Genomic DNA, 27,804 nt, shown 5'->3' with positions numbered 1-27,804 from the left:
GCCATCAGGGTGGGTTGGTCCATGGGGCCATCAGGGTGGGTTGGTCCATGGGGTAATCAGGGTGTGTTGGCCCATGAGGTAATCCGGGTGGGTGGGTCCATGAGGTAATCAGGGTGGGTGGCTTGGTCCATGAGGTAATCAGGGTGGGTGGCTTGGTCCATGAGGTAATCAGGGTGGGTGGCTTGGTCCATGAGGTAATCGGGGTGGGTGGCTTGGTCCATGAGGTAATCGGGGTGGGTGGCTTGGCCCATGAGGTAATCGGGGTGGGTGGCTTGGTCCATGAGGTAATCGGGGTGGGTGGCTTGGTCCATGAGGTAATCGGGGTGGGTGGCTTGGTCCATGAGGTAATCGGGGTGGGTGGCTTGGTCCATGAGGTAATCGGGGTGGGTGGCTTGGTCCATGAGGTAATCGGGGTGGGTGGCTTGGTCCATGAGGTAATCGGGGTGGGTGGCTTGGTCCATGAGGTAATCGGGGTGGGTGGCTTGGTCCATGAGGTAATCGGGGTGGGTGGCTTGGTCCATGAGGTAATCGGGGTGGTTGGCTTGGTCCATGAGGTCATCAGGATGGGTGGCTTGGTCCATGAGGTCATCAGGGTGGGTGGCTTGGTCCATGAGGTCATCAGGGTGGGTGGCTTGGTCCATGAGGTCATCAGGGTGGGTGGCTTGGTCCATGAGGTCATCGGGGGCTTTGGTCTCTTTCGGGTGTCTCCAAGCGACGTGTCGCGCTGTGATTGGTTAGTCCTTCTATAGAATTCAGCTTCCTCCCGGAACTTCCTGGTACGACAGGATGTAGTTATAAATAAAGTCTCCACCTTTGCCACATGTACAACAGGATGTAGTCATAGGTCCAGTTGCCATCTTGCATAACAGAGCATGGTGTTATGAAACAGGAAATGGCAGCCATCTTTTGATCTAAGCTTATGTAAGGTGAAATAATACACTTTATGGGTAGTTTCTCTCAATCTCCTATTTTTTGAGTTTAATTAAATATTTGATCCTATGTCTCTCCTCAACAGTAATGAGTTGCAGATCGGTTTTAGTGATGTATGGAAGGTGAATTTATGAAAATTCTATCGCTGTCCAAAATCCTCTGGACAAACTAGATTATGTCAATGTAACATGGAGTACATGACGTTAAATAACATCAGTAATGGATAAAGCAATGTATAGTTAAAAATTTTTAGGTGCCCATCAAAAATTGCAAGGGAGTGGGGATTGGTCTTTAAAAAAAGATGTCCAGTAACAATATGTTGAGGGATTGGAAAATTCTCACAGGCGATAAAGTATAGGTGATGAGGTGGTCTTTTGGACTTTACTATTTGAAAAGGTACCCTTCATAGTGTGACTACTGAATAGGGCATACAGGGCTAATATTTTTTATGAACATGCACATGCTGCACAATCATCACCAGTTACTGCATTATCAGTCTCCGAAAGTGATGGGTGCTATGAAATGGCCTTCATGACTTTGGTGTCACTCTACTGAAAACCATTGCCTACAAATGTGTACTCACACTTCCTACTTATCACTTACAATGTCTAGGTATTTGGGACACATGCCTAGTTTGCTGTGACTTAACTTTTTGTTATATTTTTTGCAAGAATTGCTGTTTGTACTAAGACGTGTTAATATTTCTTCCCCTCTCCTAACCAGATCCTTCAGTTCTGCGAGGTGCATTTGAAGGCCACTCTGACGCAGTATGGGGCTTGGTGTACAGCGCAGTTCATCAGCGTTTGCTGTCCGCCTCAGCAGATGGCACGATTAGAGTATGGAATGCATTAGAAGCCGCCCCTGCTTTAAGCATATTTAATGATAACCAAGGTAATGGAGTTAGCGCATTAACAATCAGATAGGTGAATCTGCATTTGGTCATATAGTATTTCCATGTTTTTTTTCAGCACAAGATGAAAGCTGAATATTGTGTTAGTATTTTATGAGATGCTTTTCTCAGTTAGTTGACAGATATACACTTATATGACTGCTTATATAGGATACTTTTGATTCACATTTTATCCAGGGTAAATAATTTTTTACAGTGTTACTATATACTGTAATCGCACATTTTAATAAAATGCTATTTGAAAAAGAGTATCTAAAAATATTCTTACTGATGCCTTTAAATGAACTAGGAGTTATAATCAAGTCAGAATGACTTAAAAAGAATTGATAAAGAGGAAACCACATAAAAACCTTTTTAATGTGAAAGGGAATCTGTTGGCAGGTTTTTGTTATTTAATCTGATTGCAGCATAATGTAGGGGCAGAGAGTCTGATTCTAGTGATGTGTCAATAATTAGTCTCTGTGTTGTAGATTTAATACAATCAGTGTTTTATCAGCAGGAGATCATCACTACAGGACTAGGTCATGCTTTTAAAGCAGAGCAGCTAATCTGTATGACCCTGTCCCCACCTCTGATTGGTAGCTTGCTGACCATGTACACAAGCAGCAGTCAATCAGTTTTGTGGGCGGGGTTATACACAGCTAAGCATTCTGTGAGCCCTGCTGCATATACAGCAGAGAAAACTGGGATCCACCAAGCAGTGCAGTAAGTGATCGATCGCTGGAATCAGGCTTTCTGCTACTACATCATGCTGCTCTCAGATTCCATAGCGAAAACCTGCTTACATATTCCTTTTAATTGACTCAAATTTATTTTTATTGCTTCATTTAAAAAGTTACAGAATAACATTGAAAATATTGTAGCTAAGCCACTCGTCCAGCGCTCCTGATTCACGTTGAGGCTCTTTATGAATCATAGCGTCTGATTCCAGCCCATCATCGCATAAAGTCTGGTGTGAACAACGCTGTTCCTGAATCGGGCTCTCTAATGAGAATATAGAAAATACTTGGTAAATGTTTGAGTGTACCCTCTCTATCTGCCCTCACTCTACCTATGTATCCAGCAGTTAATTTACGGTATATTTGGAATGTATTGTGTTTTATTCCTTTGGAGGTTTTGTTGTACCAACGATTTTGTATTAGGCCACGTTCACAGGTTCAGTATTTGGTCATTATTTTACATCAGTATTTTGTAAGTCAAACATTCAGAGGAAAATGATTATCTTTTAATATTATTATAACTCCATTTATTCCATGGTGCTTTACATGTGAATAATAGAAACACGTCACCACTTCTGCATTTACACCCACTCCTGGTTTTGGCTTATAAGTACTGAACGTATGAACATGGCCTTTATGTAGCTGATCAGGTGCCATCATTGTTATTGATAGTTGGGTACAAATAAATGATTTTTTATACTGACGAGGAGTAGGATCAACTCCCAAACTCGTTGATTTGAGTGCTGTACTTGACTTTTACTGACAGCGCCATAGGATATGGAGTGGAGGTGAAGCAAGCTCCATTCTGTTGGGATAATAGTGCCACGTCCCGGTGGTCTGACCCCTATCGATCGCTCATTCCAACTAAAATACTCCTTTAACACTCTAGTTCAAAAAATATAAGACCACAAGGTGGGGCCTGAGTATTTGGTAAGCAGGAAAATGTTACCATTCAAGGCTGAGGTAACACAATCCCATTTGTCTACTAGCACATCGGCATATATTTATGCTTGAACAAATAATGAGCCACTCTTGTAACAGCCTATTGTGTTCACGGCATTTCACTTGTGTTTTCGAGCATCTAGCATTTATTAAATTACTTCTTACGTATATCATAGGATATATTCACCAAGAATTAATTCCATTTTTTCCCCATTTGTCTTTAGAATTAGGAATACCTTCCTCAGTGGACCTAGTAAGCAGTGACCCAGCTCACATGGTTGCTTCTTTTGATAGCGGGCACACAAGTATTTTCAATATGGAGACACGGCAGAAAGTTTTAACATTAGAGTCTTGTATAGAAACAGGTATGTATTGTACCAGCACTTTCCATTTTTTCTTTTTGTGCGCCTACGGTTATTACTGAGGAAAACTGATGCACCGTACATAGTTGTTACTACAATACCTACTATTGTGTATGACCGAAGCAGTGTCTAAAATGCACAGGAGCCATACTTCCCACTTACGCCTATGGCTGCGTGCACAAATAGAAAAGGCAGCAATCGGCTCACTGTTCGGGAGACTTGCTTGTCTGTGCTCAGCTTTTAGTAAGTTCAGATGATGCAAGTTCTAAACTTGTAGACAAAAGGATGAATGCATAGTAGATTCCAGCTCTAATACGGTATATAAAAAGCTACACTTTTTTCTATGTTCTTTTAAAATAAAGTGTATCTAAAAAAAATCTGCTTTTCAAGCCCATGTTTCTTTTTTCGATACATTTTTTTGCTATGTGCGTTAACTGAATATACAATAAACTTTGACTTTTTATATACCGTATTGGAGCTGCATCTCCTACGTATTTATCCTATGGTTACATGCACGTTTGTTCTCAAAATGACTACAACTAAAGAGACGAATTGTGTCCAAATTACATTAAAATTTGTGTCAAGAAATGGCCTGATTATGCAAACTAGTTGGTTGGATGCAACTGCTCATCTTCGAGCACCCTTTCATAAAAAAAAAAAAAATTAAGTGTATAAATAGGTCTTTAAAATCTTACTCGTGGCAGCTGATCACATCTTTTATTTAACTAAAGCTGGGATTGGTTGCTATGGACAATTAGACGTGTTCTTTTTGATTAGTAAAGGAAGTTGATAACATGAAGAAGAGTTTTTGTATCAAACTCTTAATGGTCACTAGAGACAATTACAAGGGAACAGATCAGTCTTCATGTTCCTATTTGTAAATTCATGTTAAAAAGAAAAAAAAGTTTAACTTTTTCTTGACTGTCCATAGACTATAAAACGTCTGGGAAGTCCACACTTTACTCTGCAGTAATGTTCTTAAATATAATAGCTTTATAAGCTGTGGAGGAGATCCTGGTGTCAGACACAGCCAGACTCCTCAAAGAGAAGGTAAACATGGTTTTATTACTATGTTTGCCTTTTGATCATTGTGTTTCCATTCCTGAACAAAGGGATTGAGTATATAGATATGGAAGCACTGACAGTGTTTCCTCCTCTGGATACAACAGTCATGTGATAGGGGGGAAGCAGGAGCTGCTGGTTCCTAGCAGGAAACGCCTCTAGTGCGAATTGCTGTTTCTAGCCCCCATCTCATAAAAAAATGTACATTTATATAAAAATTTCTAGGGAAAGGGGAAGACTATTTTAAATATTTTTTTTTTTTTGCAGTTTTCCAAAAAAATTGAAAAATAGACATACAGTTCTTACTTTTCTTTTACGGTCTTTTGCTTGTGTTTAGAATGGAATTGCTACCAGGTTTTATAGAAATTAGTTTCTTGAGCTGTTACTTTGTTTTAGTGAATTTTTAAATTCAGCTAAAATCTTGTATGGACTAAATGTTAAAGGAGATACTTGGGTATTGCAGTACTACATACAAATTCTGTGTCTAAAGAGACTAATATGCCTGACTTGTTTCCTGTAGCTTCTAGTTGCCAGATAAACCGAGTAATTAGCCATCCGACTCTTCCAATTACCATCACTGCTCATGAAGATCGTCACATCAAGTTCTATGACAACAATACAGGTATGGATACGATGAAATGATTCCCAGTTCAGAGCTACTCGGCCTAGCTTGGGAATATTAAGGCGTCTGCCGCATTGGTGAATATAGTGAATGATGATTATTAGCAGGCACTATGTATGATGGCAATAACTGAAAATATTGTTGCTGCAGCAAGTACAGAAATACATTTGCTTGGACATCACTGATCATTAGAGGTACACATTATATAAAGAAAGTTTAATCATTTTCCAATCATTTGTTTTGTATTTTTGCTGCTTTAGGAAGTTCTTAGTAATCTGTGCCTGTGTGCAAACAGCTGCAGTCAGAATCTCTTTAACCCCTTCCCGACATAGGACGTAATAGTACATCCAAAGTTCTGCCTGATTCTGTCCTGGTGTCTATTGGGGTCTTTCCCCTCTTCACACATGTGGTGCTGATGGGTTGTCTTGGTGCCCAGGGGCCTGCTGAAGGCCCCCCTAGCAGCTACCTTGATATTCCTGTATATCCTAACCACAGGCTAGTCATCATGGGAGAATGCAGTATATAGAACAAGCGATCAAACTATCGCAAGTTCCAGTCCCCTACAGGGACCAAAAAAGTTATGAAAATATAAATTTTTTATTGCCCCTCCCTTTTCCTCTGGGAGTCTATAACTTTAAAAAACACTATTTAAACTAACCACATGGTCAAATAGCAAATCATACTCTTTGGTGTAATAAACATTGTTTGTGCATAACAAGCAGTTGTCTCTGCGAATGAGGGTGTTCAGCGCACCTTAGGCGGTGCACTAGCGCTCATAGCACAGTTTCACCCCTCAGTTACCGCACCTATCAGCGTCCCCCTGTGTAGATTGATCAGAGTGAGCTGCCTGAAAAGCCAGCCCCAGTGTGCGAGTAGTATTACTGCAGGAGCGCAGCACTTTCTCATTTTTGCTCTGACTGCTCTCTACACTGATATACCACACAGTGTGGCATACAGCAGACATGAGAAAGTTCTGCGCTCGCTCCTGCAGTAACACTGCGTACTTGCATGCCAGACCTTTTTTAATTTTTGAGGCATTGCTCAAAAAAGTGTTTGGTATCACATTGATTGGATTGATCTGGAAAATCAAGTTTCCGGGTCATTTTTCCCACACCAGAAAAACAAAAAAAACATGGCCAGAACTGCATTTTTCCCATCATTTCACTGCAATAACCATTTTTCTTCCCAATTTCCATTATGTTAAATGGTAAAATGAATGCGGTGATTCAAACCTGAATCTCATCTCTAACAAGCAAGCCTAACAAACATATAGATGTAGAGATGTGGAAATAAAGCTAAGGCCCTTTGAAGTAGGGAAAAAACATAACCTCAATATAGAAAACTATCCCTAGAGGTAAGGAATTAACGGGTTTGGCCAGGTTTGAGAGCAAAGTCTGCAGTCACTGTGTGTGCACATGGTCATGATTCCCCAGCATTTCTCAACCTCTACATATAAACAGAGGCATAGATGAGGTTTTTGTCTTTTCTGTCACCTTCCCACAATATATTGCTTGAGGTACAGATTAGATTTTGTTCACCTTTTCATTCTAGTTTTAGTTTAGAATGGAAATCACAACCAATTTCCAATCTGTTGTGTCAGAAACTCGTTACATCGGCAGACCCGCATTAACTTGTAACTGGGTTTGTAGTTTTTTGTCATTCTGGCCATCGTTTTGATGAAAAATTGTAACCGATTAGAGGCCTCTTATGCTGATGTGAATAGTCTATGAAAAAGCCAACAAGATCACCAAGCTATTGTTATTAATGCTCATAACAAATATTAAATACTCAAAACCTGCATGTATTCTAATTTCTTACATTAATTGTAACTTCTTTTTTTTTTCTCCTCAGGAAAACTTATTCATTCTATGGTTGCACATTTAGATGCAGTAACAAGTTTAGCTGTTGATCCAAATGGATTGTACCTGATGTCTGGCAGTGAGTATTGCTAACATTTACTTAGTTAATGAACACTAGTAAAGTAAATAAAGAGGGCTTAATTTAAAAAATATGTTGTATTAACAAATTAATTATTTAATGGACTTTATTTTAAAAAATGCACATTTTAAAGGCAAAAGGAGGTTTATTAGTTCTATTTACTTTGGGAGATGGGAAGACTGTATGGGTCACCCACCCCACTAGGGAACTTGAAGCATCGCTACCTTGACTATTAGGCCAATCCCCTGTATTAGAACAGACTTGGGGCGCTCCTGCTGTCAAACACCTTAGATGCTGCAGTTGCTATTAGTGGTGGCATCTAAGGTGTTAAACCTAAGTAAATGAGGCAGGGGTATTCAGCCTCTTTCCTCCTGTTGGTCTCACAGGTACAGTTGCAGCACGCATAAGATTTTTGGCTTATCTGTCACATGCTTCTAAACTGCACTCACCTGTAATTGCTATATTAGTTTTAGGTTCTCAACCTCTTTGCAATCATATAAACAAATGATATGACTGAAGGTCATATGGAGCACCGGTTCAGCTCCTTGCATAGCGAGGTCTAGCGGTTTTCATTTGTGACACTGCCCCTCTACAGTGCAATCTTGGGATGCTGATGGGTTGTCATGGCTGCCCTATGGCCTTATGATGTGTCTGCCATACTTGTAATCTTACAATACCCTGTCATAGACAAGGTGTCATAGGTAATCTCAAAATTGACAGTATACTACAATACAAAAGTATTGCAGTGTATTGTACATGTAGTCATTCATGTTCGAAGCCTCTAGGAGGACTGTAAGAAAATCAAGAATTCGTTGTAAAAAGTTTATATGAGAATATGCATGTATTACAAAATGGTAATATTTTTTTCACGCTATTCTTGACATGCTTATGTAAGTTTAAATCACCCCCTTTATTCCACTTGTTAAATAAAACGAAATCTAAGGAAAAAAAATAAACACAAGCTCGTAAACTATTATAGTATCTGTCCCTCTCACAGTGGGAAAAAAGGCCAGAATTGCTCACTTTCCATAAATGGGGAAAAAAATACCTCCAAAAGTTACCAATAAAAGTTACAGCTTCTGTTGTAATAACCAAGTTTTAACACACATCCAATGACTGGAAAAAAAACAACTTATGGATCTCAGAATATAGTGACATAAACTTTATTTTAATGAAAGTAGTAAAACTATACTGACCCACTGAACAGTTAACATGTCATCTTTACAACACATTGAGTGAGTGCCGAAAAAAAAATATCCAACAAAATTAAAATTTGTATTTTATTTTTTTTTTTTTTTTTCAATTTCACAAAGAATAATTCTTTTTTTATAGTACATTAAGTGGAAAATAAACACTACCATCAAAAATAAGTTTTCCTGTTTAAAAAAAAAAAAAAAGCCCTCACATGGATCTGTAGATAGAAAAATAAAAACATTCAGCTTTTGAAAGTGGAGAAAAGTGGTGCAAGGGTTATTTGGCATTTAGAAATCATCTGCTCTTGTCTGTGGGCCATATCTGGTGTTGCAGTTGAGCTATGATACGAACAAAAACCTTTGGACAAAAGAGGCACTTGTTTCCTAATCTCAGACAAAACCCTTCAGTTATCCTCTTCTGCCTAAAATGGCAGAACCAGTGATTGTTACCCGTTTCCATCCATCCGGATATATTCCAGCTTGTGAGATTGGTCATGAAACAAGCACGTCTGCTAAATACCATGCATTTGCTGTGACAATCTCTTGCCGTTGTTTTCCTTGTTCATCTTATTACTGGTTTTATTCTGTTAATGTATGCTTCTTTTTCACAGGTCATGACTGTTCAATACGTTTATGGAACTTGGAAAGCAAGACCTGCATACAGGAATTCACTGCCCACCGCAAGAAGTCGGATGAGTCCATTCACGATGTGGCATTCCACCCATCCAAGTGCTACATAGCCAGTGCGGGCGCAGATGCTCTTGCCAAAGTTTTTGTATGACACCATGCTTACCTGTAGTTTTTAATTTACTGAAGCAGCCACACAAAACCAGAGACGTGCTACTAATGACCGAAGATTTGATTTAACCGGCCTTTCTTTTCTTCTTGTGTTCAATAATCAGGATTACATGCAAAAACAAGGTTGTGGGCTTAGTTTTGCGGGGTGCTGTTTTCTAATCTAATGGTTTGTTCAGGGTGCTGTGAACTTATCTGGTGCTTGGAGCCAGGATTCTGTCTTTCAAATGACCTCTGAGCTAAAGTAGCAGCATTTTATTTTTAAGGGCGCACATTTGACCAGGCAGGCCTGGATCAAACTAATTTCCAACGTTTGCAGTTGTGGCAATTGGGACAATGTAAAAAAGCAAAAACGGCCGGTGGGACGGCAACTAACTACAATATAGGAAACACAGCGTGCAAGTACTTAGCACTCCCCTTTCTCACTTAGAGTTCCTGCAAGCATATTTGGTGGAAACTACGGACCTCTTACATGTCAGTTCTCATTATGCCGCCTTCTCAAAGTGGAGCTGTCGATTGAGAAGGGAAGCATTTCCCAATCCATTGGGCTGCTTGTAACACGTGAAATCAATGTACAAACAAGACAAAAGAACACACTTTCTATTTTAACTGCTTTGTTTAGTATCCGTTGTGTTGTGTTCTTTGAATGTACTTCTAGGTAAAAACCAAAATTTCTAAAAAAAGATTAAATAAGCTCAATACATCCAAGGTCCATTTTGAATATTGCCTGCAATTATGGGCATCATTAGAATGGAAGTCCTGTGGCCAACACAATGGCTAAATGTACTGCTTCTAGAGGCTTTTTACCCTGACAGTGATACTTCCCGCAACAGCAATTTCACATTGTTTACTTGCATTATTTTTTTTTTTTATTATTATTATTTTATTTTTGCTTTCAAATTAGAAATACATGAACAATTATGCATCTTCCGTGTAAATAAGAATTCTATTTAGTAACCTATTTGTCACTAGGCACATAAGAAATAAATGACAACATTTAGATCAATGGTAACTGTATGAAAGAATTGGCCCCATGGTGCAGCCACGTTGTGTGTCTGTTATTAGGTGTGCAAAAAACCACACAAACCATTAACATGTTTTGTTGCCATTTAACCATAATACTGAAACGTGCAAAATAACAATGATTACGCTGTAATGTTTACAGGGGGTTTTGCTATCCAAAACCTGCCACATTTCCATGGGCATTACTGCTCCTCAGCCTTAGTTATATGGGGCCGAGCTGCAGTACTAGGCATAAACCATGGACAAGGATGGCCAGTTTAAAAAAATAAATAAAATATAGCCCTATCTTTCTAATCAGACAACCCCTTTTTTAAGGTCACTGAAATATATTGATTAAAATATTCTAGTCCTAAACCACTGTAATAGACACCGCTCATAAATAAAAAATCCCTATACACGTGTTACCTAGAAGATTCAATAGTGCTGTAGTAAATCTATATACCCCACCCCCTCTCCACACCGGCCGCATACCTTCTGTTTCTTATTTTAGTGATTGATGTAATCAATGTCCTCTTATAATAAGGCGCCTGGACTTTGACATTATACACTGATCTTTGGTTGTTGCTAAGTCTTTCCCAAAGTGTTTTGGGAAAACTTAGCCCTTTGCAAAAGTGGTTTTCGTGCAAAATGCATTTAAATGGCTGCAAATCTAAGAAAAGGCAAACTGAAATGCCACTGATCTAACACAATGATTTTAATATCTTTGGCTTGTTTAAAGGAAAGAAATGAAATGTGGCTTTTTACTTAGATATTGAAATTGTGGATTATTTGTGTATTTGACTTTTTTTTTTGTTGAGTTTTTTTTTTCTTACTTTCTTTTTAGACTAATTACAAAGATTTATTTGGAAATTCTAAAAAAAGCTATGTATATTATATATAAATATATATATATATATATATTGTAAACCTATATTAAATGTGTCGAGTATGGGATGACTCAAGGGGTGCATTTTAATCTTTTTTTTTTGTATAGAGTTCGAGTGTACACAAAAATAATGGTATGGGTATGACATTGAGTATTTTGCTGTTACATACTATATCCAATTTACAGCTGTTTCAATTGATGTACATACATCTTAAGTTGGCATGCTTGTTTTACTGACTGTAATATTTAGTTGATTAAAACCTGAATGTAAGTAAAAACTGGCTATTTAAACTCAAGCAAGATAAAAAAAAAAAAAGACCATATCGCCATCTGTTGCAGTTTAATTATAGGCGTAATAGAAGGTGCCTTTAATAGAAAGCCTTATGGCAAAAGTAATCTACTGATCATATACGCAAAAGCAAGCATTAACACAGAAGTCATTGAAAAACTTGTCTCAAGTCATATACGTTTGTTCCAGTGTTCACAACTTTTACAAGAAATTGGAAAATTAACAAAAAAAAAATGTATTCACGTGAGGGCAACCATTTTAGTTTGAGTAAAAATGCACATTTTTGAATTTGTTTCCATTCTAGAACATGCAATATCCAAGACTTTGCATGTTCCACCATTATTTTGTGAATGTGTACATATATAGACAATATATTTGGACTGTAGAAAATTTTGAAACCATTGAAATTAGATTTGAAATTGACCGTGTGGAAACGAAAAAAAAAAAACACATTTTGTTCCAAACCTCCTTTGAATCTGAGTATTGATTATGTGAAATGAAATAAATATGGATGAGTGCTGGGTAAAGTCAACTTGCCATGGTAATTTTTATTTTCAAAATGAATAAAGGGAAAACTATTTGGATGAATACATTTTTATTGATATGTAGATTATTAAATGGCATTTTTTTTTTTTTTTTTATAATTGTACAAATGCATCAAACTTTTTTTTATGCAAAAACAGGTTTGCTGACAACTAGCCACCTCTTAAAGTATACATATCATTTGAATTTTTTTGCAATGTATTGCAGATTTAAATGTGCCACTGATGGCACAAAACACTGCCAGGCAGCGCTAACTTTTACAAGCGGCAGCGCTCAGTTCTTCCTCTATGCATGCGCTTTTGTTGCAGCGGAGTGTAGCACGTTTTGATCTGCAATGCAGTTGCCCTTGAATGCCAGCAGAAGCAACGCACAGAGAAAATGATGTCCAACCTTTCTCACAATCGCATAGAAATACAGAACCAGGGCTGTGGAGTCGGTGTCCATTTTGGTGGAGTTGGAGTTGGTATAAAATGGACCGACTCATAAAATCTATAATAAATTGGGTACAGTAGTTCGTTGCAGTTTGTGGGGAATATTTTTTCATAAGAATTTGGGAAAGTTATGAAATGTCCTATGAATGTCTGTCCTATTCCTGATCTAAGGGTCTATACTTTTAGCGGAGATGAATCTGTGCTGCAGTTTATGTACATAAGTAGTGAAGTGCCTCTTCTACAGATAAGGGCAAAAAAAACAAACACACAGGGAAGGAATGCCTGCACTCGACTCAGAACTGCTGGAGTGAACAGGAAAGCAGGATTAGGCGGTGTGCCCACGATGCGTTTTTCAAACTTTTTTGCTGCGGAATTTTCCTCAGCGTAAACGCTTGGGAAACGCATGGTAAGCCTTCTCTGCCATGGTCCCCTATGTAATTCCGCACTTTCAATGCCCATGCTGTGGATTTTTCCGTAGCGTTTATGCTGCGCTCAAAAATCCGCAGCATGTCCATTAATTTTGCGGAAGCGCTGCGTTTTCGCCGCCATTGACTTGCATTAGAACGCGCCAATTCCGCAAGACTGCATCTGTACTTGCATAATTGGCGCGTTCTAATGTGCGGATGGTACCTGGGTGTGGAGAAGAGAAGACTCTCCTCCACACCCAGGTACCATTAAAAGCTGTAAAAAAAAGAATAAAATAAAGATTATATTCACCTTCCGACAGCCCCCCGTCTCCTTCCCTGTGTTTGCCAGCAGACTGAAGGACCTGCGCTGATGTCAGTCATGTGACGGCATGTCTTTCAGTGCAGTGTCCCGCAATCAGCTGGCAGCCAGGAAGGAGCGCAGCAACACACGCCGGGCCATCGGAAGGTAAGTATCAAGGTTTATTTTTTTTTTTTTAACCATTCTAAAGGTCACACTATATAAATCCATGCTGTTTGCATGGATTTATATAGTGTGACCTAGTTGTCAAGCACTTTCCAAGTGATGCTAAAATTGCCTGGAAAGCGCTTGTCAATACGCATGCGGAAACGCATGTGAATCCGCATGTATTTCGCAGGAAAAACGCATGTACAATCCGCATGCGTTTTTTCTGCCAGGGAGATGCAGAAATGCTGCAGAAATTTTCTGCTTCATTTCTGCATCGTGGGCACATAGCCTTAAGGTAAGTACTTAACCCCTTTACCCCCCAAGGTGGTTTGCGCGTAAATGACCAGGCCAATTTTTACAATTCTGACCAGTGTCACTTTGAGGTAATATCTATGGATCTTTCAACGGATCCCACTGATTCTGAGATTGTTTTTTCATGACCTATTGTACTTCATGATAGTTGTAAAATTTCTTCAATATCACTTGCGTTTATTTGTGGAAAAAATGGAAATTTGGTGAAAAGCTTGTAATTTTAAAAATTTGAATTTTCATTTCCACATGTCTACTTTACATCAGCACAATTTTGTAACCAACATTTTTTTTTGTTAGGAAGTTATAAGGGTCAAAAGTTGACCAGCGATTTCTCATTTTTCCAACAAAATTTACAAAACCATTTTTTAGGGACCACATCACATTTGAAGTGACTGAGGAGCATTTATGACAGAAAATACCCCAAAGTGACACCATTCTAAAAACTGCACCCCTCAAGGTACTCAAAACCACATTCAAGAAGTTTATTAACCCTTCAGATGCTTCACAGGAATTGTTACTTTAGACCCACATTTTTTTATTTTCGCAATGGTAACAGGAAAAAGTAGACCCCAAAATTTGTTCTGCAATTTCTCCTGAGCATGCAGATACCCCATATGTCGGGATAAACCACTATTTGGGCACATGGCAGGGCTCGGAAGGGAAGGAGCTCCATTTTACTTTTAGAATGGAAAATTTGTTTGAATAATTAGCGGACGCCATGTTGCGTTTGGAGAGTCCCTGATGTCCCTAAAAAGTTGAAACCCCCCACAAGTGACACAATTTTGAAAACTAGACATCTCAGGGAGCTTACCTAGATGTGTGTGGAGTACCCTGAACCCCCTGGTGCTTCACAGTAGTTTATAACATTGAGCCATAACAATAAAAATTTTCACATTTGTCCCACAAAATTGTTTTTCGGCCCCCAACTTTGCATTTTTATAAGGGTAACAGGAGAAATTGCACCATGCAACTTGTTGTGCAATTTCTCCTGAGTAAGCCGATACCCCATATGTGGGAGAAAACCACTGTTTGGGCGCAGGGTTCGGAAGGGAAGGAGCGCCATTTGACTTTTTGAATGTAAAATTTGATTAAATAATTAGCGGACGCCATGTCGCGTTTGGGGTGACCGATGCGCCTAAACAGCGGAAATCCCCCTCAAGTGACACCATTTTGGAAACTAGACCCCCTCAGGGAACTTATGTAGATGTGTGGTGAGTACCCTGAACCCCCAGGTGCTTTACAGAAGTTTATAACGTAGAGCCGTGAAAATAAAAAAAATCTAACTTTTTCCACAAATTATCTTTTAGCCCCAAATTGTTTATTTTCACATTGGTAAGAGGAGAAAATGGATCACAAAAACTGTTACACAATTTCTCCTGAGTACGCCGATACCCCATATGTGGGGAAAATACACTGTTTCGGCACTCGGCAGGGTTCAGAAGGGAAGGAGCACTGTGTGACTTTTTGAACACAAAATTGTCTGGAATCGAGAGCGGACACCATGTCGCATTTGGAGAGCCCCTGATGTGCCTAAACAGTGGAAACCCCCCTACAAGTGACCCAATTTTGGAACCTACACCCATCAAGGATTTTATCAAGGGGTATAGTGAACATTTTGAACCCAGAGGTACGACAGAATTTGATAACATTAGGTCATCATATTGAATAAGTTGTCATTAGTCTTGAGCGCAAGTGCTCGCTACTTGAGTTTGTATCGAGTACTCGGGTATACACCATATATCGCGGGTGGTCGAGTGACATGATTGAGTCCCCATCCTGCACTTTTCACGGTTATTAGACACCCCCAAAAAAAACATGCGGGAATCGCTCCACAGCCCAGATGCAGCAGCTTCCATAAAAATATCAAATTAAAATATCAGGATTGGAAGTGTTTCTGCACTCTGGAGTCACGACAAAAACAGTGGGTAAAAATGTAGTTTTTTTTTTTAGACTCGTTCCAGAGTCCACCAACTCCTCCTTCAGGACAATCATACATTAAATAGCCGTACATAAATAAGCTATTTATGTATGGTTGTCCTGAAGGAGTCGGTGGACTCTGAAACGAGTCGACAAACCTACATTTTTACCTACCACTGTTTTTGTTGTGACTCCAGAGTGCAGAAACACTTCCAATCCTGATATTTTTAATCCAATTCATTCCTAAGGACACAAATAATACCAATTGGTATTTTAGCAGTAGACAGAAATTTTTAGGGAAGGGACCAGACCTTTTATTTGGTTGTAAAGGGGTTGCCTACAATTTGGTTACTAATTATTAGTGACTCCAGTGTACTGCATTAATTTAAAAAAATATCTACGCTTGACTTTTTTCTCAGTCTTGTGTCCATGTTGGTCTTTTTACATAAACATTGTCACCAGACCGCTGCAGCCAGTCTTCGATTGCTGATAGGCTGTGACTGTCACATGACATTGTTTTGTTTTTTTCCGGAGACCAGCAGGGAAACTGCTGAGGGGTTGTGCCTTCATCCCTCTCACCCTCAGAGGGGAGTATAGATTTTTTTAAACTTTATTTTCTTTTTTAATATTCTTTTATGTAGCAGCCGGGGCCATTAGTAAGCGTTGTCCAGTAGTGGAAACCCCCTATAACTGATTAATTCGAAATTTTGGATCAATGGACTTTGTTTTTGTCTTTGTTTTGTGTGAATGTTAGGAAAACTGTCAGCCTTAATAGGGCTTATGCAGACGTCCGTGGATCACCATTTCATCAGGGACCTCAATGCATGGACTGGCAGTGGGTCTCCTGATGTGAATTTGACAGTCTCATAGAAATCTATGATGCTGTCATGCCTTGTCGGGAGACCAGCTGCGATCTGTGATTGGACTGAGATCCACGAATGTCTGCATGAGCCCTTATGCTCATTCAATGTGTTCACTCATATGCTATCAAACCATCTGTTTTAGATGCACTTAACTGGTGAAGATTACAAAGGTTTAATATGTTACTCAGGGGCCATTTACACAAGGTGCACAGAAATTCTTGAGAAAAGTAACTACATCCTCTTTGGATTCTATGGTGTTACATTTCAATCCATAATTTATAAAAGGAAAAAAATTGGGTCCTTGAACAGTCTTAAAATTTTTTGCCTCAATCCAGACCCCCAGAGATCAAAACATTATCCCTTATCCCGTTTATATGGGATAAAATTTTAATTTGAGAATACCCCTTCAAGGTCCCATCTTGGAATTTAAATTGGGCTGAAGCCTTGACTTTGACTAGTCCATTGCAAAACCTTTATTTCTGTTCTTTTTTAGCCTTATGTATTGGTATTGTAATTAGAATCCTTGTCCTGTTGTACTATTGTACCTAGTTTTTACCTAGATTTAGCTTTTGGATAGATGGCCTCACATTTGACTCTAGATTAATTTGGTATACAGATGAGTTCATGATCCTCTCAATAACTGCAATGTGCCCAGGTCATGTAGCAGCAAAAGACGCCCAAGCGATTACTCCTCCACCACCGTGCTTGACAATTGGCAGAAGGTAGGTGTTTGTGTTGACATGCTGTTTTGTTTATGCCAGATGTGGCGAAGTACCTTATAGCCAAACCTCTCCAATTTGGTCTTGTACGTTCAAAGGAGAATGCCCCTGTCTATTAAGACCACCATTGTTCACACTGGTCTTGAGTAGGCATGCTGGAGTCAAAGCACCTGATTTGTTAAGAGAGGCGCATGGCTCTTAATCGGGCATGTCTGAAAAGTGGCATGCTCCTTGACACAGATCTTATTCCAGAGACTGGAGTAAGATTTGTGGCATAAGGCACGCCACAGCTTGTTATGAATTTGACAAGTGGGCATTGCTGTGCCCCTTCCTCAGCTCTGCCCATTTTAGTCAGCGCTGGATGAAACGTGTGAGACAGGAACCTTTTTGTTTTACTCCGTGTTGCACAAAAATTTTGTCATTTTTCAGAGCTTTTTAAGCCAGAATTCTGGCATAATCACTTTGATGTCTCGGGGCCATTGTTGCAGAAGTCTTGTGGTTTGTTTAGATGCAAGTTTGCAAATCTTTGCCATGTTAAGGAGGCTTTTTCCTGGCAACCCTTCCAAACAAGCTTCACCTTTTCAGTCTTTTTCTATTTGTACAATCAAGAACTTGAAAATTTAACATGCTTAGGCAATTATACTGTATTCCAAATTATTATGCAAATAATATTTTCTCAGATTTTCCCAAATTACCTATATGAATTGCAGTCATTGTAATTTTCCAGTCAAATAACTATTCAAGTACAATTGAAAGGTTTTTGTACAAACTGCCTATGATAACGGTATATTTTTAAAAAAATAAACTCAAAATGCATGTTCCAAATTATTATGCACAGCAGAGTGTTCAACCTTTTCATTTTAATAAAGAACAAAAAAATGGTCATTTTTGAAATAAGCATTAGCAGGTTATTAGAAACTGAAATCAAACAGTTTTCAACTCAAAACTTTATTCTAGGTGATGTTACATTTGCACATAGGACCCCTTGTTCGAAAGGAGCTTCTGAACTCTCTCGTCCATTGAATTTGTCAGGTTTTGGATGGTTTCTGCTTTAATTGTTTTGCATGAGGACAGAATACCCTCCCAGAGCTGTTGCTTAGATGTGAACTGCCTCCCGCCATCATAGACACTCCTTTTGATGATGCTCCAGAGGTTCTCAATGGGGTTGAGGTCAGGGGAGCATGGGTGCCACAGCATAAGTTTGTCCCCTTTTATGCCCATAGCAGCCAGAGATGCTGATGTGTTATGTGCAGCATGAGACAGGGCATTATCATGCATGAAATGATCTCGATGGTCCAGATGGATGGAGTGGAGGATGGCTTGTTGATGGACACCCCATGCAAACACAGCTACAGCGCTAACAAGGAGGAGGTGGAGTAATATTTTGGGCTGGAATCGTGGGGAGAGAGATTGTCGGCCCTTTTAGGATCCCTGAAGGGGTAAAGATGAACTCCATAATGTATGTTGAGTTTCTCAAACAGCACTTCCTTCCATGGTTCAAGAAGAAGAACCGTGTATTCCGCAGCAAGATCATTTTCATGCATGATAATGCACCGTCTCATGCTGCACATAACACATCTGCATCTCTGGCTGCTATGGGCATAAAAGGGGACAAACTTATGGTGTGGCACCCATGCTCCCCTGACCTCAACCCCATTGAGAACCTCTGGAGCATCATCAAAAGGAGTGTCTATGATGGCGGGAGGCAGTTCACATCTAAGCAACAGCTCTGGGAGGGTATTCTGTCCTCATGCAAAACAATTGAAGCAGAAACCATCCAAAACCTGACAAATTCAATGGACGAGAGAGTTCAGAAGCTCCTTTCGAACAAGGGGTCCTATGTGCAAATGTAACATCACCTAGAATAAAGTTTTGAGTTAAAAACTGTTTGATTTCAGTTTGTAATAACCTGCTAATGCTTATAATTTCAAAAATGACCATTTTTTTGTTCTTTATTAAAATTAAAAGGTTGAACACTCTGCTGTGCATAATAATTTGGAACATGCATTTTGAGTGCAGTTTTGAGTTTTTTATTTTTTAAAAAGTATACTGTTATCATAGGCAGTTTGTACAAAAACCTTTCAATTGTACTTGAATAGTTATTTGACTGGAAAATTACAATGACTGCAATTCATATAGGTAATTTGGGAAAATCTGAGAAAATATTATTTGCATAATAATTTGGAACACAGTGTAGAGTCTGACTTTGGAGCTCCTAGATTTTTCTATCATAGAATAATGAACTCATAATTGTTTGGGAATGGCCGTATAACCCTTCCTAGATTGATAGGATGTAACATTTGCTTTTCTAAGATCATTGCTGATGTTTTTCATCCTTAGCAATGTGTTAAACTCATAAATGCTATAGACGAGCAAACTGCAAAACTACTATTTCTGTACTGTTATGGCCAAAAGTTTTGAGACGAAAACATTGTTTTTAAAAATGTTTGCTGCTTTTAAATCTTTTAGTTAGATGTTTCTATGGTTACTGACGAACAATTATAAGCTTTTTCTGAGTTTTTAAACTTTTGACAAATACATACATTTTATGTAGAGACTCAATATTGACAGTATTGACCCTTAGTGTTCAAGACTTCTGTAAATGGCCTTTTGTATACTGGATATTTTCTGGACCATATCCTGACTGGCAACCCATTCTTGCCTAATCAGGGCATGGAACTATCACTATTTCTGTTTTACTTACCTTTTTTTTTGTCCACCTGCTTTTTGAGGATTGACATAAAGTTCTCAATGGTTTTGAGATCTGGATAGTTTCCTATGCTTATACAGTACAGACCAAAAGTTTGGACACACCTCATTTAAAGATTTTTCTGTATTTTCATGACTTTGAAAATTGTACATTCACACTGAAGGCATCAAAACTATGAATTAATACATGTGGAATTATATACTTAACAAAAAAGTGTGAAACAACTGAAAATATGTCTTATATTCTAGGTTCTTCAAAGTAGCCACCTTTTGCTTTGCTGACTGCTTTGCATACTCTTGGCATTCTCTTGATGAGCTTCAAGAGGTAGTCACCGGAAATGGTTTTCACTTCACAGGTGTGCCCTGTCAGGTTTAATAAGTGGGATTTCTTGCCTTATAAATGGGGTTGGGACCATCAGTTGTGTTGTGCAGAAGTCAGGTGGATACACAGCTGATAGTTCTACTGAATAGACTGTTAGCTGCTTTTTTCTTGCCATAATACAAATTCTAAGTAAAGAAAAACGAGAGGCCATCATTACTTTAAGAAATGAAGGTCAGTCAGTCCGAAAAATTGGGCAAACTTTGAAAGTGTCCCCAAGTGCAGTTGCAAAAACCATCAAGCGCTACAAAGAAACTGGCTCACATGAGGACCGCCCCCAGGAAAGGAAGACCAAGAGTCACCTCTGCTTCTGAGGATAAGTTTATCCGAGTCACCAGCCTCAGAAATCGCAGGTTAACAGCAGCTCAGATTAGAGACCAGGTCAATGCCACACAGAGTTCTAGCAGCAGACACATTTCTGCAACAACTGTTAAGAGGAGACTTTGTGCAGCAGGCCTTCATGGTAAAATAGCTGCTAGGAAACCACTGCTAAGGACAGGCAACAAGCAGAAGAGACTTGTTTGGGCTAAAGAACACAAGGAATGGAGAATAGACCAGTGTAAATCTGTGCTTTGGTCTGATGAGTCCAAATTTGAGATCTTTGGTTCCAACCACCATGTCTTTGTGCGATGCAGAAAAGGTGAACGGATGGACTCTACATGCCTCATTCCCACCGTGAAGCATGGAGGAGAAGGTGTGATGGTGTGGGGGTGCTTTGCTGGTGACACTGTTGGGGATTTATTCAAAATTGAAGGCATACTGAACTAGCATGGCTACCACAGCATCTTGCAGCGGCATGCTATTCCATCCGGTTTGCGTTTAGTTGGACTATCCTTTATTTTTCAACAGGCCAATGACCCCAAACACACCTCCAGGCTGTGTAAGGGCTATTTGACCAAGAAGGAGAGTGATGGGGTGCTACGCCAGATGACCTGGCCTCCACAGTCACCAGACCTGAACCCAATCGAGATGGTTTGGGGTGAGCTGGACTGCAGAGTGAAGGCAAAAGGGCCAACAAGTGCTAAGCATCTCTGGGAACTCCTTCAAGATTGTTGGAAGACCGTTTCCGGTGACTACCTCTTGAAGCTCATCAAGAGAATGCCAAGAGTGTGCAAAGCAGTCATCAAAGCAAAAGGTGGCTACTTTGAAGAACCTAGAATATAAGACATTTTTCAGTTGTTTCACATTTTTTTGTTAAGTATATAATTCCACATGTGTTAATTCATAGTTTTGATGCCTTCAGTGTGAATGTACAATTTTCATAGTCATGAAAATACAGAAAAATCTTTAAATGAGAAGGTGTGTCCAAACTTTTGGTCTGTACTGTAGATCCAAATAATTATTCACCAAACAATTTAGTTACCAGTTTTGCCTTGTGACATGGGGCGTCATCATGCTGCAACAAGCATTATTCATCACCAAATTGCCCTGGATCGTTAGGCGAAGTTGCTCATGGGGGTGTTTAGATACCATGCTTTATTCCTGGCAACGTTCTTTGGCAAAATTGTAAGTGAAACCTCTCTTGGATGAACAGCAACCCCACACATGAATGATGATGATTTAATGTTGGCAACATATAGAATGCATTTTACAGTAGTGCTTCCCTTTTATTTTCTGGACAATCACCCCCCCATCCTCCTTGTTCATTCCCAGCAAGTTCTGCAGGAAATACAGAGATTTGACTGCAGACCATTGGTGCAAAGTCTGGAAAAATGATTGCTTGGAGTAGAAAAGATGAGTGCTACCATGAATCCTATGTCTTGGTAATATTATATAATTCATTTCTACCTTTCTTTTGATTAGTTTGGGTGGGAGGTAGGGCTCTTTTTCCTGTAGGTAGGCCACTGCTGCAGAGGTGAAATATCACAACAAAGATATCCTCAGCAGTAGCCCAGATGGGCTTCATCCAGGGGAAAGACATTTGGGGAGCCAAATCGGCATAACACAATATTTCTGGCTCCCAGATGGAGTGGCTAGGTTCTAGGAAGCTGTAATGTGCACCATTTTCTGCGGGCACAAGTTGTGCCATATTGGAAATATTTGCGCCCTAGTCTGGTGTCTGAGCCATTAAGGTGGTGTTCTCATGACATTCCGAAACATGTACAATGTGAGCAAGATCACACCCTGCACCAATGATGCTTTGGTTAAGAGAGTTGCCCTTAGATAATTGTTGATCACTAAGGGACATTTAAAGATTTAAGCTCCCAGTCTGCTTGCTTTTGTCATGTTATCCTTGGCTGCTTCTCATCCACCGTGAACGCTACAGCCAATTCCAGTGTAAAAACCGCTGATCCAGCATCAATCCAAGGTCTAGTGCAAAGCCTGCCTGCAAGTACTCTAGTAATTATTTCACTGTTGGTCTTTTGCTGATTGTCTCTCAAAACAATAAGAAATAGAACAGAGAGGAATTCTGATAAACTCAAAACCAATGTGTGGGATCTGTTACACGCGGCTTCTTATTTCCTATGCTGTGTAAAACAGATATTGCATCTGTGGTTAAGGAAGAATCTCCTGCTTTTTATGGATAGTAAAACTACTAGGTAGAGCTCCATACTGCCTTATTTTCCTTCTTTGCCAGGTTTGTTTTATAGTCAGAATTAGAGATGAATTTTATGAAATTCACAGGTCCTTGCACATTCAAACAATTTATGATTAGACTCCTGCAAATTGTCAAAATGTCTGCCGTCTTTTTATACAGGTGCATCTCACTAAAATAGAATATCAAAAAGTTAATTTATTTCAGTTCTTAAATACAAAAAGTGAAACTCATATATTACTCATTACACACAGTGATCTATTTCAAGTGTTTATTTCTGTTAATGTTGATGATTATGGCTTACAGCCAATGAAAATACAAGTCATTATCTCAGTAAATTAGAATAATCAACAAAAACACCTACAAAGGCTTCATACTTCTTGATGATATTCTAATTTAGTGAGATACACCTGTACATTGCAGAAGGTTGCATCAGCCCCAAAAGGCTGACCTGAATTCTTTTGCAATTATGAAGGCTTTCCCATAATGACTTGCAGCTACTACATCACATGATATAGCGCAATAAGGAGGGACTATCATAGCCTGAGGCAAGGAAGTGGCAGCCATTTTAGGGTAATTTAGAATATTGTGAGGACGTCAAAGCTGATTGCTTAGCAATAGCTATTTGATAAGAAACCCCTACAGCATTGAATAAATGTTCCAGATGGCAATGAATTATTATTCATAAAACTATGAGATTCAGAACCATTGGATATGAAACACTTGAAGCTCCATTTCTCCTACATGCCAGTATACACATGTTAAGGTGGAATGGAACAAACTGAAAAAAAGTTACTTTATTCCCAAAGGCCTGAATAGGCAATACTCTTTATGACAAGGATTGTGTGGACTGTGATACTATACCTAAAGTAGATGTTCCTGTAGTTAATGTGGCCAACCAAACTTCTCTTCCTTCTGAGGATGATACTCCGTTAAGAGATCCATTGGATGGTAAAGCTAAACCCATTCTTAGGAAGATCTGTGAATCTGCCTTGGCTCTTCTTAATTGGGAAGTTGCAGCAACTTGTGTGGCCCATACTCTGACAATTGGAAAATCATCTCCAAATTAAGACTCTTTGAGAGCAAACATTAGATTCTCTACCCTTGCACAAAATGGCCACTAGCTTCTTTACATCTGACTTAAATCTTTGTCTGGAAATATGATGTAAAAAACAAAAAAAAAAAACAAATGTTCCCTCATTTTCCATGGGTAACCAGGCCGAACTGGCAATTTTAGCTGAAGCCAGATGAGCTGATCTTGCTTAAATCTTAGTTCTTGATGCAGATACTGAATACTGTTAATAACTATAAGAGCAAAGAATCATAAGTTCCCTGCTCAGCTACTAATGCAGGCAGGCGGCTTTTGGTCTGGCAAATGTCAAGCCCATGCAGGTGACATCAGACGCCGCAATTGCATCAATTCTTTGTCTGCCCGTGTTGTCAGAGATTGCAGTGGAGAGGTGAGGTAAAGTATTGGTTTACTTTATTCTTTGGCAGGCACAGGGGAATTATTACTGCATATGGGCTGTATAGCTAGAACAAGACACGGTGGAATTATTACTAAAAGTTGTCACTGGGAGTTGTATATAATGAGACATGGGGCTGTACAACTATAAGAAGGGCAGGGGGTATTAGTTTATGAATGCACAGTGGGATTGTATTACTTTAAGGAGAAACGGGGGCTGCACATAAGGAGGCACGAGACATTATTACAATAAAGAGGTAGATGGGGCATTATGAAGGCACAAGAGGACTGTATTACTACAAGTGGAAACTGGGGCTGTATTACAAAGAGGCACAAGGGATATTACTATAGACACAGGCACATTGCTACAGAACATATTAAATGTGAAACAAAACACCAAGGGTTGGTGTAATAGATCACAGTAGAAACCACACCAAGCAACCATATAGAACAGGAGAATGAGGAGTATAATGGTTAAAATAGTAAATTTTTATTAAAGACACAAATTAGCCATATATATTAAAATTGTATAGAAAAGACAAACAAATGACAGCCAAGAGTTATCAAAGTGATTCCCTATAAGCACACACAATTCTGAACCAAGTGGCATGGATGATATGATACTCTTATGGGAGTGTATTGCCAAAATATAGGGAGATGTTTATATTGGCAATAAATAGAAAGACCAGGAGTAATAACTGCTTATGGGCAAAAGCCTCCACAACATATGAGGCTATGTGCCCACGATGCAGAAAATTTCTGCACCATTTCTGCATCTCCCTGGCAGAAAAAACCCATGCGGATTGTACATGCGTTTTCCTGCCAGGGACATGCGGATGTGAAGCGTTCTTCACATGTATTTCCGCATGCGGGTTGTCAAGTGCTTTCCAGGCGATTTTAGCATCACTTGAAAAGTGCTTGACAGCTAGGTCACACTATATAAATCCATGCAAACAGCTTGAGGCAAGGAAGTGGCAGCCATTTTAGGGTAATTTAGAATATTGTGAGGACGTCAAAGCTGATTGCTTAGCAATAGCTATTTGATAAGAAACCCCTACAGCATTGAATAAATGTTCCAGATGGCAATGAATTATTATTCATAAAACTATGAGATTCAGAACCATTGGATATGAAACACTTGAAGCTCCATTTCTCCTACATGCCAGTATACACATGTTAAGGTGGAATGGAACAAACTGAAAAAAAGTTACTTTATTCCCAAAGGCCTGAATAGGCAATACTCTTTATGACAAGGATTGTGTGGACTGTGATACTATACCTAAAGTAGATGTTCCTGTAGTTAATGTGGCCAACCAAACTTCTCTTCCTTCTGAGGATGATACTCCGTTAAGAGATCCATTGGATGGTAAAGCTAAACCCATTCTTAGGAAGATCTGTGAATCTGCCTTGGCTCTTCTTAATTGGGAAGTTGCAGCAACTTGTGTGGCCCGAACTGGCAAAATGGCCACTAGCTTCTTTACATCTGACTTAAATCTTTGTCTGGAAATATGATGTAAAAAACAAAAAAAAAAACAAATGTTCCCTCATTTTCCATGGGTAACCAGGCCGAACTGGCAATTTTAGCTGAAGCCAGATGAGCTGATCTTGCTTAAATCTTAGTTCTTGATGCAGATACTGAATACTGTTAATAACTATAAGAGCAAAGAATCATAAGTTCCCTGCTCAGCTACTAATGCAGGCAGGCAAACAGCATGGATTTATATAGTGTGACCGTAAAAGAATGGTAAAAAATAAACCTATACTTACCTTCCGATGGCCCGGCGTGTGTTGCTGCTCTCCTTCCTGGCTGCCAGCTGATCGCGGGACACTACACTGAAGGGCCTGCGGTCACATGACTGTGACATCACCGCAGGTCCTTCAGTCTTGCCCGCAAGCACAGGGAAGGAGACCGGGGCCTGTCGGAAGGTGAATATAATCTTTATTTTTTATTTTATTCTTTTTTTTTACAGGTACAATGGTACCCAGGTCTGGATGAGAGTCTCCTCTCCTCCAGAACTTGGTACCATCCGAACATTGTAACGCATATAATCCGTGAGTACAAATGTACCGACACGGATTATATGCGTCTCAATGCAAGTCAATGGCGGCGATTACGCCGCGCTTCCGCAAAATTAATGGACATGCTGCGGATTTTTGAGCGCAGCATAAACGCTGCAGAAAAATCCGCACTATGGGTATTGACAGTGCAGCTTGTCATTGGGGACCATGGGGGGCGGATTACCATGCGTTTTTGAAGCGTTTACGCTGCGGAAATTCCGCAGCATAAACGCTTGAAAAGCGCATCGTGGGCACACAGCCTAACAGAATGTTATATGAACCAGAGAGACCATAGGTATTTTCAAACCCCAAAGTAACATAATCAAAACACCATATGTTAGACTAAAAAAGATCAATGCTTTATTTATATATATATTTTTTAAAAGATAACACATGGGTATAAATAACGTGTAAAAGGACATAACATGGGCATGTGAGGCAGCAGGGGGTAGATCAAGACACAGCTGGTATCCAATTCACATTGGACCTATAATAGGTCACATAGTCCAACCCATACAATCCACAAGTCACAACAATGTGTGCAGAAAAAGTTATAATGACATAGATCAAGTGACCTGTAACAAGTCACAGTATATGCAACCATCAGAAGTTTTTTCAGCAACACATAAAAAGTACAAACATCACATGAAAAGGGTTAAGTAAGGCATACTTAGGCTATGTGCCCACGTTGCGGACCTGAAGCATATTTTTTACGCTTCTCCCTGGCGGGAAAATCGCATGCGGATATTACATGCGGTTTTCCCGCCAGGTAGAAGCGTTTGTGAGGCGTCTTTGCATGCATTTCCGCATGCGGGTTATCAAGCACTTCTCCAAGCATCACTTGGAAAAGTGCTTGACAACTTGTTCAGAATGGTAAAAAATAAAAAAATAAACTTTATACTCACCTTCTGATGCATTCTCTGCCCCGTCCGGAGTCTTGAGCGGCTCACGCTGTTGTGTGCAGGACCTGCGGTGACGTCATTGAGTCATGTGGTGGGTCACATGACTCAATGACGTGGCAGGTCCTTCAGACAACAGCGCGACGGAGGGAAAACATCAGAAGATAAGTATAAACTTTATTTATTCTTTTTTTTACAGGTTCTTTGGTACCCAGGTCTGGAGGAGAGTCTCCTCTCCTCCAGACTTGGGTACCATCCGCACATTGATTCCGCTGCGCTTCCGCAAAATTAATGAACATGCTGCGGATTTTTGACTGCAGCATATACGCTGCGGAAAAATCCGCAGCATGGGCATTGACATTGCGGAATGCCATTGGGGACCATGGGGTGCGGATCTACATGCGTTTTTCAAGCGTTTACGCTGCGGAAATTCCGCAGCATATACGCTTG

General features: G+C 39.6%; 1 protein-coding gene across 1 annotated transcript in view; it reads left to right on the top strand.

Annotated features, from left to right (window-relative positions):
* The window catches only part of STRN (striatin), a 106,948-nt gene extending 95,162 nt beyond the window's left edge, over positions 1-11,786 (top strand). The window contains exons 14-18 of the mRNA XM_073672682.1: positions 1,654-1,821; positions 3,726-3,866; positions 5,446-5,547; positions 7,399-7,485; positions 9,290-11,786. Of these exons, the coding sequence (XP_073528783.1) occupies positions 1,654-1,821; positions 3,726-3,866; positions 5,446-5,547; positions 7,399-7,485; positions 9,290-9,459 (668 nt within the window). The 3' untranslated portion in view covers positions 9,460-11,786. The remainder of the gene's footprint in view (positions 1-1,653; positions 1,822-3,725; positions 3,867-5,445; positions 5,548-7,398; positions 7,486-9,289) is intronic.
* The last annotated feature ends 16,018 nt before the right edge of the window (positions 11,787-27,804 follow it).

Source organism: Phyllobates terribilis, unplaced genomic scaffold, assembly GCF_046119375.1.
Source record: "Phyllobates terribilis strain yellow unplaced genomic scaffold, ASM4611937v1 Scaffold_3__8_contigs__length_932513732, whole genome shotgun sequence".
Lineage (NCBI taxonomy): Eukaryota > Metazoa > Chordata > Amphibia > Anura > Dendrobatidae > Phyllobates > Phyllobates terribilis.
Note: the sequence above shows the minus strand (reverse complement) of the source record. Positions and strands in the feature narration are given on the sequence as shown.